Source organism: Fulmarus glacialis, unplaced genomic scaffold, assembly GCF_000690835.1.
Source record: "Fulmarus glacialis isolate BGI_N327 unplaced genomic scaffold, ASM69083v1 scaffold24532, whole genome shotgun sequence".
Lineage (NCBI taxonomy): Eukaryota > Metazoa > Chordata > Aves > Procellariiformes > Procellariidae > Fulmarus > Fulmarus glacialis.
The window spans coordinates 24,184-41,863 of record NW_009200125.1 but is presented as its reverse complement, the minus strand read 5'-3'; the positions used below and the strand labels follow the sequence as shown (position 1 = coordinate 41,863).

Here is a 17,680-nt window from a genome sequence, read left to right as displayed (position 1 = left end):
AATGTCTGCGATGGGACCTCTGTATAAATTTGTGTTCTTCTCTTCCAGGTGAGAGATGCAGCCTTATTAGTAATAATCAGTTTGCTTTTCCTCCCCTCACAGGGTAACTCAGGTAGTACCTGCATCCAGATGGTGACAATTCTGCTGAGGACTGGCAATTATTTCTAGTTTGAAGAAAGTGACATTGGTAAGACTTGACTTGTCAGTTGCTATCTTAGTTGGGTTACCCATGTGGCTGAGGAAAGACCCAGGGAGAAACCTGCCCCTTCAACATGGATGAAATGTCCCTGTAATAACTGCAGCCAGCTATTTGAACCATATGTTCAAAAGAAGCTGGATCAGTTTAAGAATTTGATTTCAAGCTGGAAGGATATTGTTATATTGTAGGGTTTTTAATTCTCTCCCCTGCCCCACTTCCTTTACTCTGAAGCCCTTGAAGGACTAGGTATTAATCTAGTCCTCCTTCAGCTGGAGAACTACAGTGAATTAAAAGGAATGCTGAACTCACTGGTACATAAAGTGACCACCTTAAATACATGCAGGAGTTAGTACCAGTATTCTCATGGAGTTGCAGAATTCAGGCTGAGGAGCTAACACAGTAGTTCTTTGAAGTTCTCCTTTTCGAGGGTGGCTTGTACCTCTGGGAAGAAACACACATCCAAAGCTGCTGATGTGCTTTTATAGCCTGGCTTTTTGTTCAGCTTCTATTTGAGCCGGATAGTCTTGGCCAAGATCCTGAAAGTATTGACTGGCTGCCGACTGTAGGGTTTGACACCTGAGACACTGTTGCAATTCTAGTGCAGCACTGATTAGGAATAAATCTCCTTCCCAACTGATCATCCAGGTTCTATTTCTTGTGGTGGTCAGGGTGTTTAGAGCAGTACAAAATAAACTTCCTTTCATCTTAAAAGTTGCTAGTCTGAGTTGATATGCTAGGATTTTTGTAGCAGTGTTAACTGACAAATTTAGTTAGTTAGCAGTCTTATATTTAACATGGCAATTGATGTTCATATCCAATAGTATATTGCAAAAAGCTTTAATATTGTTTTTTATCTCCAGGCTCAAAATGAGTGCAATGTTGGAAACCCCTGAGCTGCCGGCGGTGTTTGATGGGGTGAAGCTAGCTGCAGTTGCTGCTGTTCTGTATGTTATTGTTCGCTGCTTGAATTTGAAAAGCCCAACTGCCCCTCCTGAACTCATTTACCAAGACTCTGCTTTGGCTCGCTTTTTACTCAAATCCTGCCCACTTTTGACCAAAGAGTAAGTAGTATATTTTTTCCATGTTGTTCATGTACTCCCCTTTCTATTAGGGAAGAAATCTGTCAGGGCTCACAGGGCAGAAGCGTTTTCATGGTGTGTCTGTGTGCTTATAGTGAACACAGGGATGGCTGTTAGTTTAAAGTGCCTGCTCTTATTTGAAGTGTCTTAAGTTGATTGAAGACTAAGGAAATTTATTACTGGGTAGAGCACATCATCATAACTAGTTTAGTAAAGTAATGACATACTGGCCAGCTCTAAGCCTGTTGAATCCACTTTCAAATTGACCATATGTTAACTGTGTATTTGAGCAGGCTGATCCTTGACCTTCCATTCTAGGACCTCCAGAATCAGTGCAGCCCTTACTTACCAATAATATGAAGCATTTACTGCAATTTCATGAGGCTCTAGAGGTACAAGGACTTTGATTATGGTATTTCTCTTCTGCAATCACTTTGAAAACTTGCAAGTCCTATTTAGAAGCCCTAAATACATCAATTATCTAGTAAGCACTGAGTGCAGCTGCATGAACCTTCCTTTTAGATCTCAAAAGTCAAGCTGACTTAATGATAGTCATTCTAGGGGAGATGAGAGGCTTTTAGCAGTGCTGTGTTAGGTGCCTTGATTACATAAGGTGTAAGATCTTAGGCCATAGGATCTGTAAACTCTTAGAGGAAACAAAGCATTATCAGTTTTAAATTAGAGCCCAAAGAGGGTTCCTTGATGCACTCTGAGTTTGGTAGTAACATACGTGTGTGTCGAAGCTGAGCATTGAAATTGGATTCTTCATTATGGCTAGTGCCTTAGCCACAAAGCAGTTGCTTCCCTAAAAAATACCAGGTAACTAGAACCTCCTTAGACACTTGTCATCTCAGTGTTGGCTCTCCAGATTGACATGTCCCTAGTCACTGAAAGAGCAAGCATGAAGCTGTGCTGATTACCAGTCTTGAAGGCGTATTAGTATCAGGCTAATCTTTGAAAACAGATTGTAAGCTAATTCAGAGTCCGTTTTACTCCTATTTCAGCTCTGTTCTCATGGCACAAGCTCCTAGCAGTACTGTATTAAGAGGCATGTTTTGGACTTTTCACTCAGTTGGAGAACAAAGCATTCCCAAAGGAAATGGGAAAACACAGAGCACATCTAAAAATTGCAGTGCATCTGTTGTGCATTAATTGCAGGAGTGAAGAGCTTCTTGCAGAACCCTAGTGTTGTGTTAATAGTGTGCAATCGCAGGTCGTTTGGTTTCTCTGGATCAGCTCAGAGCTCAGGCTTGCCAACTTCTCTGAAAACTGCAGCAGTGATTTCCAACACATGGTTCTTGGGCAGAACATTGCCTCAAAGGCTTGCATGACCCCAGGAAACAAACTAGAACAAAATGTGTCAATGGGTGGTGTTCACTCTTGTTACCTGTGTGCCTATGTTAGGGGAGACAGGAATATAATTGCTGTTGGGGATTGAAAGGGTTTACAGGAAAGACAACTCTGAGATGATGTATATGTGATTTTTGCCATTCTAGTGATGTTATCACAGACTTTTTTAATACAGACATTTAAAAAAAAAAATCAAAGAAATCCTGTCTTCAGGCATGAAAGTCACCTGGAGACTAAAGGGGAACAAATATATTTAAATTCCTGCAATTATGCATGAAATAGTTTGTAGGACTAATTAGCAAAAAGCTGTGTGAAAACAGCTTGTGCCATACTCCACTGAAAAATCTTGTAAGGCTTTGATTACTTGCTAATTATTCAGAGTGTTAGGAAAGCTGATTAAGCAGCTCTTTTCAAATTCTACTGTGAAAGCAAAATACATAGCCCAGCAGTCCCTTCTGTTACATCAGTACTGGGTTTGTTGTAAGATCTCTTATAAGACCAGTTCCTCCATATGGCTGTGAACTGGCTTTCAGACCTGGTTTGTTCAGCTCCCTTATGCTTAAGGGAGGAAGGGGTGAGGGTATTGCTAGAAAAAACAGGGTGGTAGGGAGAAAGCAGAAATAAGCAAAGTTATTCTATCTGTGCAGCTATTCAAAAATACTTGGAAAAAACACTCAGATTTTATTTCCCCTTCATGGCACCATCCTCACCTATGGACTTATTCAATACATTGTCACCGTAGTGCCATTCAGTAAGCCAAGCAGTGGTGGATGAATAATTTAAGAGCTTTAGATAGCAAAACTGCCTGAGCTGGCTGTGTGCCAGGTACCTTGAACTTGCAGATGTTAGTACTGCTTTTTACAATTCTCTAAACTGCTACAAGCTTTCTACGTATCGATAAAACACTGGTAAGCAATAGACTCTGTCTTCCTAGAGCTCACATTTTCTTACATCTTTATTTCCCTTCCTCTACCCCTGTCCAGCTCTGTATTTTGGCTTACCAAGTGGAGTAGCATAATCAGACCCTTTTTCATTCAAAGAACTGCTTCTTGCATTGAAGCTCTTGCAAATCAGCACAGCTATTGGTGCCCTTGAGCACTCGGGCCTAACCCGTGGCTGCAGCTGTCTCCTTTTCCTGTCTTTCAAATTGGTACAGAAAGTCTGCCATCTGCTCTCTTATTCCTGTAGAAATGCAGCATTGGCTGTCTGATTCATGAGGACAAATTTGGCCAGTGCCTGCTGTACTGGACTAGAGATTTTTTTGGCTGTTCCGAATTTCTTCTACCATCAAGTGTGTGTGTGTATCTTTATTCCTGTAGAGGCGTGGCACAAGTGTCATCGTTATCGAAAATAATTATCTTCAGTGTCTGCACGCTTGTATCATTAATAAAGACAAGCTTCTCAAAGATTGAGGCAAATGACTGTCAAGCCTGTTAGTAAACACTGTCAAAGATCCAGCCTAGATCCTTCTTATCCTTTGTTTGCACAGTAACCTATACTGGATAAGCAGGCTGCCTGGTACCAGAAGGCTCTTTTGCACTGTCATTGCTTTTCTCCTAGATGCAAGGAGACAAGTAGTCAGAAAAGCTGGCTTCAAGCTTTTCAATGTTCTTTTCCTCCATCTAATCGCAAACAGGGTTTGATTCCTGTCAACTCCTTAATGTTTTACCCTGGGAGGAACGCTTCCAAGGGAATAATAAACTAGAAGAACGGTTGTTACTCCTGAAGCTTTGGCAGGTGAACATGGTAAGAGGTAGAGAAGAATGGCAGCTCCCTATTGGTGAGTTGACCTTAGGGAGAGAAGCAGCCGGGGGGGGGTCTGAGTCCTTGCTAGGTGCTCTGCTGTGGCATTGGTAGCAGCCTTGCATTCTCCAGCTCTCATCAGCAAGGAAGACGTGCTGTAATACTCGTGCCCTGTTTTGACTAGAATACTTCTTGTAGTTGCAGAAGATTGGGGAGGGGTGCGATGGGCACTTTGCTAAATAAAAGCTGCCTAAATTGAGAAGGAGGTGGTTTAACTGAGGAGGCCAGTCTGTACTTTTAAATAGTTTTGACTTCATGCAGTTTCTATGGGCAGCAAACACTTCTACTCCACTTAGGTTAGTTTCTTTTTCAGAGGCTCAGGGGACATGGAAGCTCCATAAGCTCCTTTAAAATTTTGCTGCTACATATTTGCTGTGTCTTCATCACATTGAACAGTCTAGCTGAGCTGATGCAGAAAAAGCTGCTTTCTACATATTTGGGGGGGAGGGGGTTGAACCCTGCAGAGGTTTAGATGAGCTTTCTTGATTGGAATTCAAATTGCATTCCCTAGTGTCAAATAAGGGACAAGGTTCAAACAAGGTTTGATTTGTAAAGCATCCTTTAAATACCTCCAATCTGCTCTGTAAAGGGGAAAAAAAATAACCTGTTGCCAGTTGTAATGCAGGTGACAGTTCTCGGGGTGTTCCCTGATGTGGACAAATTGTAGGCTCTGTTTTCTTGCCATCAGTATCCAATGTACTACAGTACCTCAAAGCTGATGTAAGAGTTAATGTTTAAAGTGTTAATCTCCTCAGATGAAATGAAGTAATGCTCCAGAAATAAGCCTGTTGCTGAACTTCCACTTCAGATCTTTGATGACCTGAATGCTGATGCTTGCTAATAAAAATAGCACAGTTTTTATGTGCTTTGTGTGAGCTTCTTATACAGCTGCTGCTTTCCTAAATTCCTGCATACTGGGCGATGTACATGCTCTAAAATTATAATCTGCTGCCTGAGAGCCACTAAAACTTAATCTACAATCACATGTTGGAATTGTTTTTAGTATTAAAATGCTAGGAGAATGTTTGTGAAACGCTTAGGAATTCTCTTGGTCTCGGGCACTGTTGTGGACAGCCACCTGTCAAGATGCGGGGCTCTGCTGCACAGCTGAAACACAGCATTTGGAGCTAAAACATCAGCATTTGTAAGCAGATTTATGTAACTGGCTGTGAATTCATTTAGCCAGTTAAGACTGATGAACTCTGTACTTGTTGTGCTATAATAGTCAGCTTCCATAATAAGTAACTGGCATCCTCAGACCTGTTCCCCTGTCTGCTTTCTGTTGCAGAATCCTGTTACTAGAAGTTGTAGGACTGGCTACTGGAAGCCATAACTAACTGCCTCAAATATTTGTCTTTACTCAGAGTGCTTGATATCTATTGCTGCTGACCAAGTCAAAACAGGGAAAAGAGCCAGTTGACAGCCTCTGGGAGTAGAGCAAACTGGGAAGCCATTTTTGTTTCACAGAAACTGAGATTTTTGTTTCCAGTACAACACAAACTTGCCTTCAGATCTCTTATGTTATCAGTACTTGCTTGTCTGTGCTATTGTAGTACATCATCCTCGACCTTGTGTGGGCATGCATACACCTCTTTGGCAAGAGGTCTTCCTGACTGCTGTTCACCACCCAACTGGCTGCTCAGCTCCTGTCATCTCTAAACTGCTATTGCAGAACATTGGAAACGCTGCTTGTAGACATGGTGTCTGTACCTGGGCTGTCATAAATCTGTGAGCAGCTTTGCTGGAACAGGGTACACCAAGGAATGCATAGTGAATCATCTCCATACAGTGAAACTTGCTGTACTGGGATAATCTCTACAGTACACTGCTTTTCAAAACCACTTTGGTTTATAGCAGGCATTATAGAGAAGTTGAAGTCTGTCAAGTCCTTGAGCACTTTCCCTGTTTCTACTTAATATCAATGTTGGAAGGAAGCCACCTGCTTTTATGATTGAGGGGCGCTTGTTTGGAAGACATAGTTAAATTGACCGGTAGTGATAGTTTTAGCATAAAATCTAAAGGGCAATGCTTGAATGCTCCGTAAACTGAATACTACTTAGTTGCTCAATCTGCATGATACCTAGCTCGTGTTTCCAAGTGTCGCACCCTGCTGAGCTTGTTTTGTTAAGGTAAGCCGTAAGAAAAATAGCCTGAGTACATGTTCTGCTTACAGGATGATTGTTTCAGAGGAGCATCTCTTTTCAGCTGTTTGCCATGAGGAATGTTGGCTTCATTGCAAAACAATCTGTGCTAGCTATTGCTATCAGCACTGGATAGTTAGGTTTTTCAGCTGGATTGAATGTGAAAATGTCTCTGGAATTGCTTTTCATATAATACGCTTTTCATATAATAAGCTTAAATAAAATCTAGCTTATCTGATTTGCACTTTCAGAGGGTGAGGACTGTTGCATAATTTCTGGCTAGTTTTTTTTTGCCTCATCAGTGTGTTATGCACCTTCATGACTGAAGAGTTCTTTCTATGCCCTTATCTGTTTATGGTTTTAGTAAAAGCAAGCTGAAAGTCCATACAAACCCTGGATAAAAAAAAATCTTGTCCTTCAGTCCTGTATGGTCTTGCACTATTAAGCTCAGTACTTGGTCTTGGAAGTTCTTGTAGACTTTGTCTCAAAAATGTAGAAAGAAGTCACTCGTAGGAAGACTTTCAAACAGATTTGTCCATTGCCAAAATGGAGAGTCAACAGAAATAGTCTGATGAACAGATTCTGCTATAGGTTATAAGGATGCTTTGCAAAGTCAAACTTGTCCATCAGCTGAGGACAGCTTTTACTGGAATGCAGTGACACAGAGGCAACACTTCGTTACTGTCAAGGCTTTATAGGGCTTTGTAGTAGGTTAGATTGGCAACTTGTCTTGGTAAATTAAAGTCTAATATTTTTAATAGCTGCATGCTTTTGCATCAGTCTGGTAAGGTGAGTTTTAATCCATCTTAGTTTTTCACTGATTATGCAAGGTGTATACAATCTGGGCAACTTCTTTGCCCCTCCCTGTTGAAGTGTCCTGGAGCCTGGATACTTAAGGGATTTTAAGATATCTATCTTACCATAAGGCTATTGCTTAAAGGCTGATGGGCAGTAGGAAAAGAAAAGATAAGTGAGATTACATGCAAGTGTTAGAGCAGCAGCTTATTTTTCAGAGCTTTAACTGCTTTATTTTTAAGTGCAAACTGCAGAAATAGACTTAACATGCTTAAGTATGACTAAGTGGGAGTAACAAATCTCTGCATCAGAGTACTGTCCTATGCACATTACTCGTGCTGGAACTTGACGTTTGAATATTTATCTAGAAGAGTGTAGTTACATGCAGAGTGACTAACACTAGTACATCTTTGCTGCAGGCAGTGTGATGCTTAAACAGCTGATTGGAGTTAATGTAAAAGATAAGCTGAACATTCTACTTGCTTGGTCCATAGGATGCTCAGAAACACTAACTTGTGCACTCTGAAGGGAGCAAGCAGTGAATGCACCCTTGTCCATAGGACTTCACACAGTTTTAGCTTTCAGATGGAAATGTGGAACCCATAGGTAGCATTTGTCTATCATTATGGATGGAGTCACAGGGATTCCCGCTTTGGTTTTAGTCTTTCCTTTAATGAAGAACATTTCAATGAAACTGCATGTGCTGTTTGCCTGTGTAAAAGCAGTGTAAAGGTTTGACTTACTGAAGATCAGTACTGCAGGTAACTTCCAGTCGGGTTATTCAAAGGCAGGTTTGGGTTTTTTCCCCAAAGAAACCAGCTGTGACCTGAGGAGGCAGGCTGTGGTAAGTAGTATGCTCTTAGTAAGCAGTATGCTTGAAGCCATTTGTTTTCATTTAAACTCCAGCAGTAGTGGTGAGGCTTTGAAGACTCTTCTAACTTCCTCTCTAACAACATCCTGTGGTATGTGCTGTTGCAGCTGCTGCATCTATTCCACTGGATGACTGTAACTTATAGCTGGAAACTGAACTATAGGTAAACATGAGGAAAGGATTGGTGCTTGCAGAGATCCTTGATTTTTTTTTTCCAAGGTGGTAGCAGTAATCAGTCACAGGTGTATAACTTGGCTGTTGTAGCTGGAGAAATTGCTTTCCTGTAAGTCCTTTGGGGTAAGACTTTGGGGTTTACCTGGGATAATCTTTGATTTGAAAAGCACTGTATAGAAGCAGAATCACCAAAACTTTGCAATGCATGCGCTTAACCTAAGATTAGAAACCATGCTATGATGTTGATGTCCAAGTCTCTTCTAAAAGAGCTGCAAATTCTTATTATCGGTTGTATTTGAGAGCTCCCCTCAAAAAAAGCTGCTAGCAAAACCCATCTGCAAAGGACTTCTGTGAAAGACAACAAAAAGCCAGTCAAGCACCATCTAGTGTGGGGTATGGCTACTGACCTGAACTGGTCGTAAAGTAAATGACTGGGATGAAGCTACCTGCTTTTTCTTATGCTAGAAGAGCAATGTCTCTTCTGTCTGGCATAGTAGTTGGTGTTCAAAACCTTCTGCAGTCAGCTGTATCTGACTTGAGCAGAACCATCTAGTTCTTGTGCAGCCTTGTTTACACTGACTGCACTATTCCAATGGATATCTACTTTGAATCATGAGAATGTATCCACTGACTACTTTCCATCTCTACCAGCAATTGCAGAGGATGAGTTTGTACAGTCCCCATCATTGCTGGGAATCTGTGCACGGCTGGCATGCTGCACATTGTGCCTTGCAAGACCCACCTGCAGCGCATATCTCCGAATGCAGAGATGCTGGGCTGATAAAAGATAGATAGTGCTACTAGCCTCATGCAGATTCTTTGAAAAGCTTTATAGTTGAGTGATCAAATTCAAGATACACTGAGGGCCAATTTACAAGGTTACAAGCATCAGTTGGCAGCTTTTGTAGCTTTTATTGAAGTGGTGCCTACTTGTATGGGAATCTATTTTGGGTCTCTTTGGGAAGTGCTCTTGCAAAAACTGAGTGAAACTGTACAATGAGCAGCTGTGTTGCACTGGCTGTAAAAAGTCTCCCTCATGGATCAGGGAAGAAAACAGGGAGGAAGAGTGTACTGCTGTTCTTGTCTTGCTAAACAAGGCCTAGATAGTTCTTATTTTTTATAGGAAGTCTGTCTTTTTTTTTTTAGGAGTGTGTAGGGGGAACAGGGAGTTGTGGATACAACTCATTAGAGCTGGCATGGGGAAGAAGGTTCAGCTGTGTGAGTAGGTAGTATCAGAGTGCAAAGGAGGCAAGGTTTCTGTCACATTCTAGTGGATTATGGGCTTAAGTAGTAAATCTGAACCCTGAGCTGCCTAGTTTTCTGTGAACAGGGAAAAACATGAAAGAACAGGCTCTCTGCTTCATGTGGTCTCAAGGAGTAAAGGGAATAATTGCAGGAATCCAAAAAAAAAAAACCCAAACAAAATGGGGAGGGAGTTGCTAATCTTTCAGGATCCAAGATGGTGTCAGCAGCTCTCAGATATATATCTTCTGGATACCCCTCGCTGTGTGGCAGAGACCACACTCTTTAATTGGAAGCATGTCCCCTGGGACTGCTATTCTCCTAAACAAAAAAGTTCCTGTTGAGAACTGATGTAACTATCTTTTTCAAGGCATTGGCTTGCCTGTCTTTTGTGGAGTGGCCAGGTGACTGCTGCACCACCACCATGTGGGCAACAGTATGTCTTGTGTTAAGCCACTTGCAGCTCTGCTTGTACTAGCAAAACTGATAATTAAGCCTTTAACCTCTTCCAGCTAATAGCTGTGTTTCCCCCATGTCTTTTTTGGGGGCCAGTAAGCCAGGAAAAGAAAGACAATCTGCTTTGTCATCTAGCTTTAATATGCCCTTGATAAACAAATGTTAACTGGTAGAGTCCTGCCCCATGTTGAAAGGGATTTACTATTGAGTGGAGCTCGGTTGGCCAATTCTGACAGGTCCTTTTAAAACTGTCCCAGCTTTACCTAACTCTGCTTGAGAGGCAAAATCCCCCTGTGCTGTCCTCTTCACTTAACGGAGGAAAGCAGTTCTGTATAAAATCATCCCAACCATCATGTCTCGGGGCTTTCAGTCTTCTAGAACTTGCTATCATTCCCATCATTTCTGCCACTGGCTTGTACAGTCAAGTGCTTTTGCAAATCATGTGGCTCAACCCAGCAGGCTTCAGTGTTTCAATTAAAACAGATTTACAACACGTTACAGGTTTTGGAGGTCAGTTTGGTTGACTAGCAACATGCTGTCCCAATTTCACTGAGGCCCAAGGCCTCTGCATATTTGGTGAGAAGCATTTGTGCATGTAACTTTTCAATATAGAGGAATGTCTGAATTTTGGCTTCTGCTGCTGCTATCGGTGCTGATTGGTCAGCTTTGAGAGCATATCAGTCTCTCCTCTTGTGTAAGGCTGCAAAGATCAGTGCTACCACTTCAGTCATAGCAAAAACAATTTCATATTTGTTACTATATTTGGTAGTGAGGGGGAGATTTGCTATGGGAGTACTTATCTGTTCTCAAAGGCTCTGTAACACAGCAGGGATAAGCAATTAAATTACTGCCTCTTTCAGGTACATTTAAAGAGTGGACATATCCAGACTGCCCTTTACGGAAAAATGGGGAGAGTGAGATCACCACATCCGTACGGACTTCGCAAGTACCTCACGATGCCAGATGGAGCAACAGCCACCTTTGATCTCTTTGAGCCGCAGTCTGAGCACTGCATTGGAGGTTAGTCAAACAGCTTCTGGCTGCATATAGCTGCTAACCTTGATTCTGTGCTCTGGGGGATGGATGAGGACACTGCTACTTGATTTAGCAGAAAGGATAGATGTAATTCTGGTGAGGGAAAGGGGCAGCTAAGCAATACTAAGCAATGTGTGGAGGCTATGAGGTCATCTTGCTGTATACCTATATCTCAGATAGCAGGAGAGACCCTACTAGACTAATTAACTGTTTGTGGCAAGAGATGGCGGATTAAGGAACAAAAGAAATGTTCCATAACCTGTGCCTCAAGTGAGAGGCTAGCAAAAAGAATCTGGTGGTAAGCATTGTTTGGAGTGCCCTTTGCCTGTTAAGGTTGTGGGATCATAGAACAGAGGCTAGCTGCATGAGCTTCTTCGTAGTCTGGTGTGTATGGAAAAGAAACTAGACTTTCTCCCCCTTAGAAACAGATTCTTGGTAGTCTTTACTAACAATAGGTGTTTCAAGATCTGCATGAAAACAGGCTCCATGTGCACAGGATATGAAGGAGTCCAGACATGAAGAGAACTCCACGAAAGAGTAGAAAATCATGGTGATTCCTTACAACACTATGTATGTATATTTAGAGTGAATGTCAGCTTTCAAACTCACTGTTACTGCTAGTAACACTTAAAATGGAGTTACTGTGGCTTGACTTCAGAAGCACAATTTACCCCTGCAGTAGCTGATCTCATTGTAAGCCCGTGACTCCCATTTGGCCTTCAGAAAAAGCAGAGTTCTTTTCTTAACTGTCAGTGTTGAGATCCTCGTGGTATAATGCTGCACTAGAACAGTTACTGTTATCTTTATCACTGAAGAGAATCTGAGCAGTGCTTTCCTAATGAGGCAAAAATTCAGTGGCTAGAGCTGCTAAGTGTTGGAGCTTTGCACATAAGAGTCTGATAGCTAATTCGAAGCGCATATGCTAATCCTGAATGTAATTTACTGTGCTTACTTGAATTACAGCCCTTTCTTAGTTGATGAAATGACATCTTGTTAAACTAATGAACAATGCCAGCAGATCAAATATCATTAGATTAGCCACAAAGCAGATGATGGCTAATGTCAGCTGATCAGAATGTCTGTGCTTAGCAAAGCTTCATTTTGAAGATCTATGTTACACCCGACTCTGGCAGGGAAACAAGGGAAGAATAGCGTAGCCAGTCTACTTGGTGCATGAATGAGCAGTGGGCTCCAGAGCTTCCACGCACTTAGCAGTCACAACAGGCGGTCAGAAGGCAGAACATGTGTAATGTCAAAAACATCCTTCAAAGGGAAGAGTTTACTCTTGGTCTCTAGGCAGTGCCTGTAGAACTGTTTGGGCAGCTTTCCCTGAAGTTAGAAAACTGTTCATCTCCTGTAACATGAATTACTTTTTCACATCTGTAGCGCTAGAGCTGCTAGTCTCCCGTCCCATACTGGATTTTTGGCAGACTAGTAGGATTTTTAGCTTGTTTCTGATAGGTGTTTCCCACGGATCTGAAATGGAAACCTTCTGAATCTCTTCATTTGCATGAAGTGACATTTACTTAACTTCCCTCTCTTTCTGTGCACAGAGGATGTCACGATGGTGATCTGCCCTGGGATTGCTAACCACAGTGAAAAGCAGTATATCCGCACTTTTGTTGACTATGCGCAAAAAAATGGGTACAGATGTGCTGTCCTGAATCACTTGGGAGCCTTACCAAATATTGAGCTCACTTCTCCACGAATGTTCACATATGGTAGGTACTTTATGGCAGCTGGGGACTTATTTTTAAGCTTGTGGAATTTCTAGGGCTTGATCAGCCTCCTTCAGCATAACAAACTGCCATATCTGAATGAGAATAATAACTTTGTACTGTTTCTTAGGAACTAAACTGAACTTACATGTGAGGAAGAGGGGAGGCTAATACTGGGATTTGCTTTTCCTTGTCTCTTCTCCCAGCTTTTACATGTGTATCCTAATTAAGGAGGCAGTTTCTCAAAAGAAAACTCTTGAAAAAAGCTCTTGTGGCTACTAAGAGCCTGCTCAAATGATTTTAGAGATGCTGAAATGTCAGTTTAGTGGAATGTGAAACAAACCTGGTTCTGAAGCATAAACACTACTTCTGAGATCTTATAATATGAGGAGTTTGTACCAGCCTGTCCGGAAAGTACGTTTCTATCCTAGGAGGGACACATGAGGATGGGTCCCTGGATGTGACACAAATGTCAAGAAGCAGCACTAATTCTACAATATGACAGTAAAGCTACAGAAGTGGTATTGCTTGACTGCCATGATTTTGGGCTTTCACCTTGAGTATAAGGAAATCTTTCTTAACCTAGAAATTAAAAGGAATAGGGGATTTGAAACTGTGTTAAGGGTGACTCCGGCTATTCTCAACTGCCCTGCTAGTGAGTAACATGATCTTGGTAGAGTGTGGCCTTCTTGCCTGCGACCTGATCCCAAGTTCTCTTGAGCCTCTTTACTGCAAACATCTATAGATACATTATGTCATGAGTCAATTGTGGGTTTAGTAGACTGGTGTTAGGTTTCTTTTTCTTTTTTAAAGACAAGTAAGATACTTACTGCTAGGAGTTTGGATTAACAGTCTGAATGTTTATCTTGAACAGCTGAATTGCCAAAATAGAAATACTGTGCTTTGAGATTCTGGGTCTGGCAGGCAAATAGGCAGTTATGCTTTGTTGCTTGTTCTATAGTTATTAAATCTACTCCTCAGTGGAAAACATTTCAGGAATACCAAGTGCCTCAATTTGTATTGAGGTCCTAGGCTGTTAATGGCTTCAAGCCTACCACATCTTGGGAACTAAGCTTGGCCTCCTTAAAGCATTTGCTTTTTTGATAAAAGTCAAGAGCTTTCTTCCATGGAGCTTTGCTTTAGACCTTAAGGAGTTATTCTGTAGTGCAGCTCTTGAAACATACCTTTCTGAGACTTTTATAGCCTTGGAAAGGGCAAGGAATGCCTAGCACTTCCTATGAGTAAGACAGTAAATCACTTGACAGAGTTGCTTGTTAAATGGAGTGCCAGCAAGACCATGAGCAGACTTTACTCTGCCTCAACCCAAATATCCTAGTGTCCTTCCAGCTTTTGCTGGATTCCTGACATAGTTGTTGAGGAGCAAGTAGCCTAAATTTGGGATTCGCTGAATCCTCCAGCCTTTATATCAACCTTGACCTGTTGCTATTCTAGTTTAGGATTTCTGAAATATTTGCCAGCTGCCCTCAAATCATAAAGGTCAAACACTAAAGTATTTTGACTGCTGGCTTCTTCCAGAGTAAACTAGAGCAATGCAGCATTTGTCATCTTGAGGAAATTTCAGCAGGGCTTGGGCACTTCCTTGTGAAATGCTCAGCCAGAAGCCTGCTGTTTCACTGAAGTAAACACAAACCCTGGTGCTCATTTGACTCCAGAGCTAGCCAAAACCTGAGTCTGATGTCTAGCAAGGATGCTACAGTTGGCATGGGGACACAGTGGAGCACTCTTAGGCTGGCACTGGGTAGAATCCCAACTCTTAGGATTATCTCCCTGGACAAGTTCCACAGGCTGGAGCTGAGATTCTGACTCTAGACAGGAATAAACAGCTGGAGTTTTATTTCTGTTGTTCATGTGGTACCTCCTGTGTGGTTTGCAGTCTTAAATCCAATGGGAGGGTTAACAAAGTGCGTAGACATTGATACCAGTGTACTAATGCCATCAGTTTTGCAGCTGCTTCTCTTCATGTTTCCTTTTCCCAAACTCAAAGGCAGGAGAAATAGCTGTAGGTACTTAGATGTTGCATGTGTGGAGGCCTTCAAGTCTGTCAAACAATCTGAGGACCCCAGTACTGCCAGAAGCTGGATCCCTTGGTGCCTGCAGCCAGTGGGGTGCAAGTGGGTGTTAGCTGGGAGCAGAACAAATCTGTATAACACTTACCTCTTCTCTTGAAGAGGGATTACCCATACGGCTTCTAGGAAGCTGCAGTGTCTCAGTGTCTTTACCTCTTCGGTGGTTAAAAAGGGCTAGCTGCTTCTGCTTAAACCCTTCCCCCTGATTCCAGAGAGCACCTGCTTAGTCAGGCTCTGCAACAGTCCACTGAGAGCTCTGGCCTGCATTTCCGTCACCTCCCTGCATCAGCATGGATTTAAGGATCCGTGGCAGTCTTGCTAAAAGCAAAGGAGCAAGCTGCTTTCCAGACACCCCGCTTAAGTTCAGAAGTGGGAAACTGCCTCGGGAAGGTAATGATGTGCGCTGTTCTTAGATAGTAATGTCAAGGCCAGAGTTGTTGGACTCTGCTTTTTAAGCTGCTTTAGAAAGAAGAGTTTGGATTGTCAGATTAGCTGTTGCCATGATTTTTAAGCAAGTTAATTTCATCTTACTTTGGCACTCTGTCAGAAGTAGGCATGAGCTAAGGTCCACAGGACTCATAAAACAGATACATGAACACGTGTGAATCACAGCTCTTAAAACCTTAAGGTTATTGAAAAGTCAGAAAGGGTAAGAAGCTGAACTTAAAGCATGCAACTGAAGCTTGAAGTGGGAATCTAAGTATGTTAGAAAATTATTCTTGACATTGTCCTTATTTTTAGGTTGCACCTGGGAATTTGGTGCCATGGTTAATTACATCAAGAAGACCTATCCTCAGACCCAGCTGGTTGTCGTGGGCTTCAGCCTGGGCGGAAACATTGTGTGCAAATACCTGGGAGAGAGCCAGGCCAACCAGGAGCGAGTCCTGTGCTGCGTCAGCGTGTGCCAGGGGTACAGTGCGCTGAGGTGGGTCTAGAGACTTCTCCATGCTGGTACCTTCTGGGGGTGCAGGAGGGGGCAGATCTTTGGCAGGGTGCGTATGGAAGAGCAGGGGGAAGAGGGTGTTCTCTTGCATTGAACTTGTCTGACAGACTGCGATGTGTGGAATGCCACTCTCCTGAAGGAGCAACTAAACCTTTGTTGATTTGGCACCACAAATAAGCTTTCTGTCAACAATGCAGATAAGTTTTCTGTACCTGGCCAGGTACATGGTGGCAGCTTCTGGTCTGTGTGTGTAAGCTGGCCTAACTTGGCATCATGGCAGAATTGCTACAGTGTCCTAAGAGGAGGTATTCCCTGTGCAGTCCTGGTGTAATTAACCAGGCAGGCTGGGCAGCATGACAAACTGCTGAAATGATGCCAGGTTTGCAAGCAATAGTTTACACTTTCTCATCACTCTGAGATGGATTTGTTGGTTCATAATAGCTTTTCTGGCTTCAGTGTGTAGTTTCATCTGGCAGCTCTTACCTGGGGAGACTGGAAAGAGACACACAGCCCATACACAGTCAGTTCATGCTCCCTTCTTAATGTGTGTCACTGAAACAGTGCTGTGGGCTGATGAGGAGATGGAGAGGCGCTTGCAACTATGTTATACAATTTGGAAGGAGGAGGAGAAGCTTATAGCCCTGAAGTCTGCCTAAAAGGTTAACCTGTGGTTCCCCACCTGGAAGCCAAGGCTGTAGCACTTCAAGAGCTGTAATGGCTCCACCTAGTGCTAACACTTGCATTTACTGATGGAGGATCTGGATACAGCACTGCTGTTTGGAAACTGGTGGCTCAACTACTGTGCAGTAATTTTCCATGTATGCACAGTTAATGAAGATTAAAACAGTGTGACTGGCTAAGCTACTGCTTTCAGTTTTTACTGTCTGTACATATGGGCAACTACTAAGGTGTAGCTGACTTTGCAGTAATTTAACTGCACTTTTGAGCCCTGAGACTATTTGAAAGGCAAAAGGGGCTGTTGAGACCAGGGTATTTGCATCAAGATCCTGTGGGCAGATAAAAATGGTGAAACTATGGTAGCTCTGTGAGAGGCTTGCTATGGAAATTGGCCTCCCAGCCTGGTCAGGGTAGCTGGAACTCTCTTGATGCTGCTTGATGCTCTGCCTGTACAGAGACCAGTTTGATAGTCGGCAGTCTGGAGACACCTTTTATGAGTTAAGCTCTTACAGGTGAAAGTAAGAAGCTTTACTGAAAGCATTAAGATGTGACTAAAAGCTTGATATGCACTTCAGTAATATTGCAGCATACCTAATCCCTTTTGAGATCAGATGTGACTACTGCTAAAAGAATGTATAATCTACTGCTAGGTCCCCATGAGTTTCCATCCTTAAAATCTGAACAGATGCTTTCAGAAACAGTTTTTCTGTTTTGTTTCAAGTAAAATGTTCTTAACTGTCTTGGGATTCTGGCATGGAGCACAGACCATCCTGTTGAAGCCAGCTTCTCAATTGCAGCCATCAGACAGGGTTTGAAAGGATCACATCTGGCTGCGGTCCACTTGGTCCATCTTCTGCAGTTATGCAATATTGTAGTTCTGGTCTCCAAAATGATGTTGCGAGTAATGCTGTTCCCTAAGCTGATTTCTGTAATAGTATGTCATGATGTGCTGGTGGAAGAGCAGGGCAAGGACAACCTGTTTAACAATACTGCACTTGGATGTTCATGTGGAAAAATAACAGCTGCTTGTCTGACTTTAATGCAAGTCTTCAGTGAGTTGTGTGGATTATTGAGCTCTTGACTCCACCTGCTGGGTAAATATCTACCAG

General features: G+C 42.5%; 1 protein-coding gene across 1 annotated transcript in view; it reads left to right on the top strand.

Annotated features, from left to right (window-relative positions):
- The first annotated feature begins 1,066 nt into the window (after positions 1-1,066).
- The window catches only part of ABHD2 (abhydrolase domain containing 2), a 23,990-nt gene continuing 7,376 nt past the window's right edge, over positions 1,067-17,680 (top strand). The window contains 6 exon segments of the mRNA XM_009573496.1: positions 1,067-1,267; positions 5,506-5,511; positions 9,604-9,620; positions 10,985-11,130; positions 12,699-12,866; positions 15,692-15,875. Coding sequence (XP_009571791.1) covers positions 1,067-1,267; positions 5,506-5,511; positions 9,604-9,620; positions 10,985-11,130; positions 12,699-12,866; positions 15,692-15,875 — 722 coding nt within the window.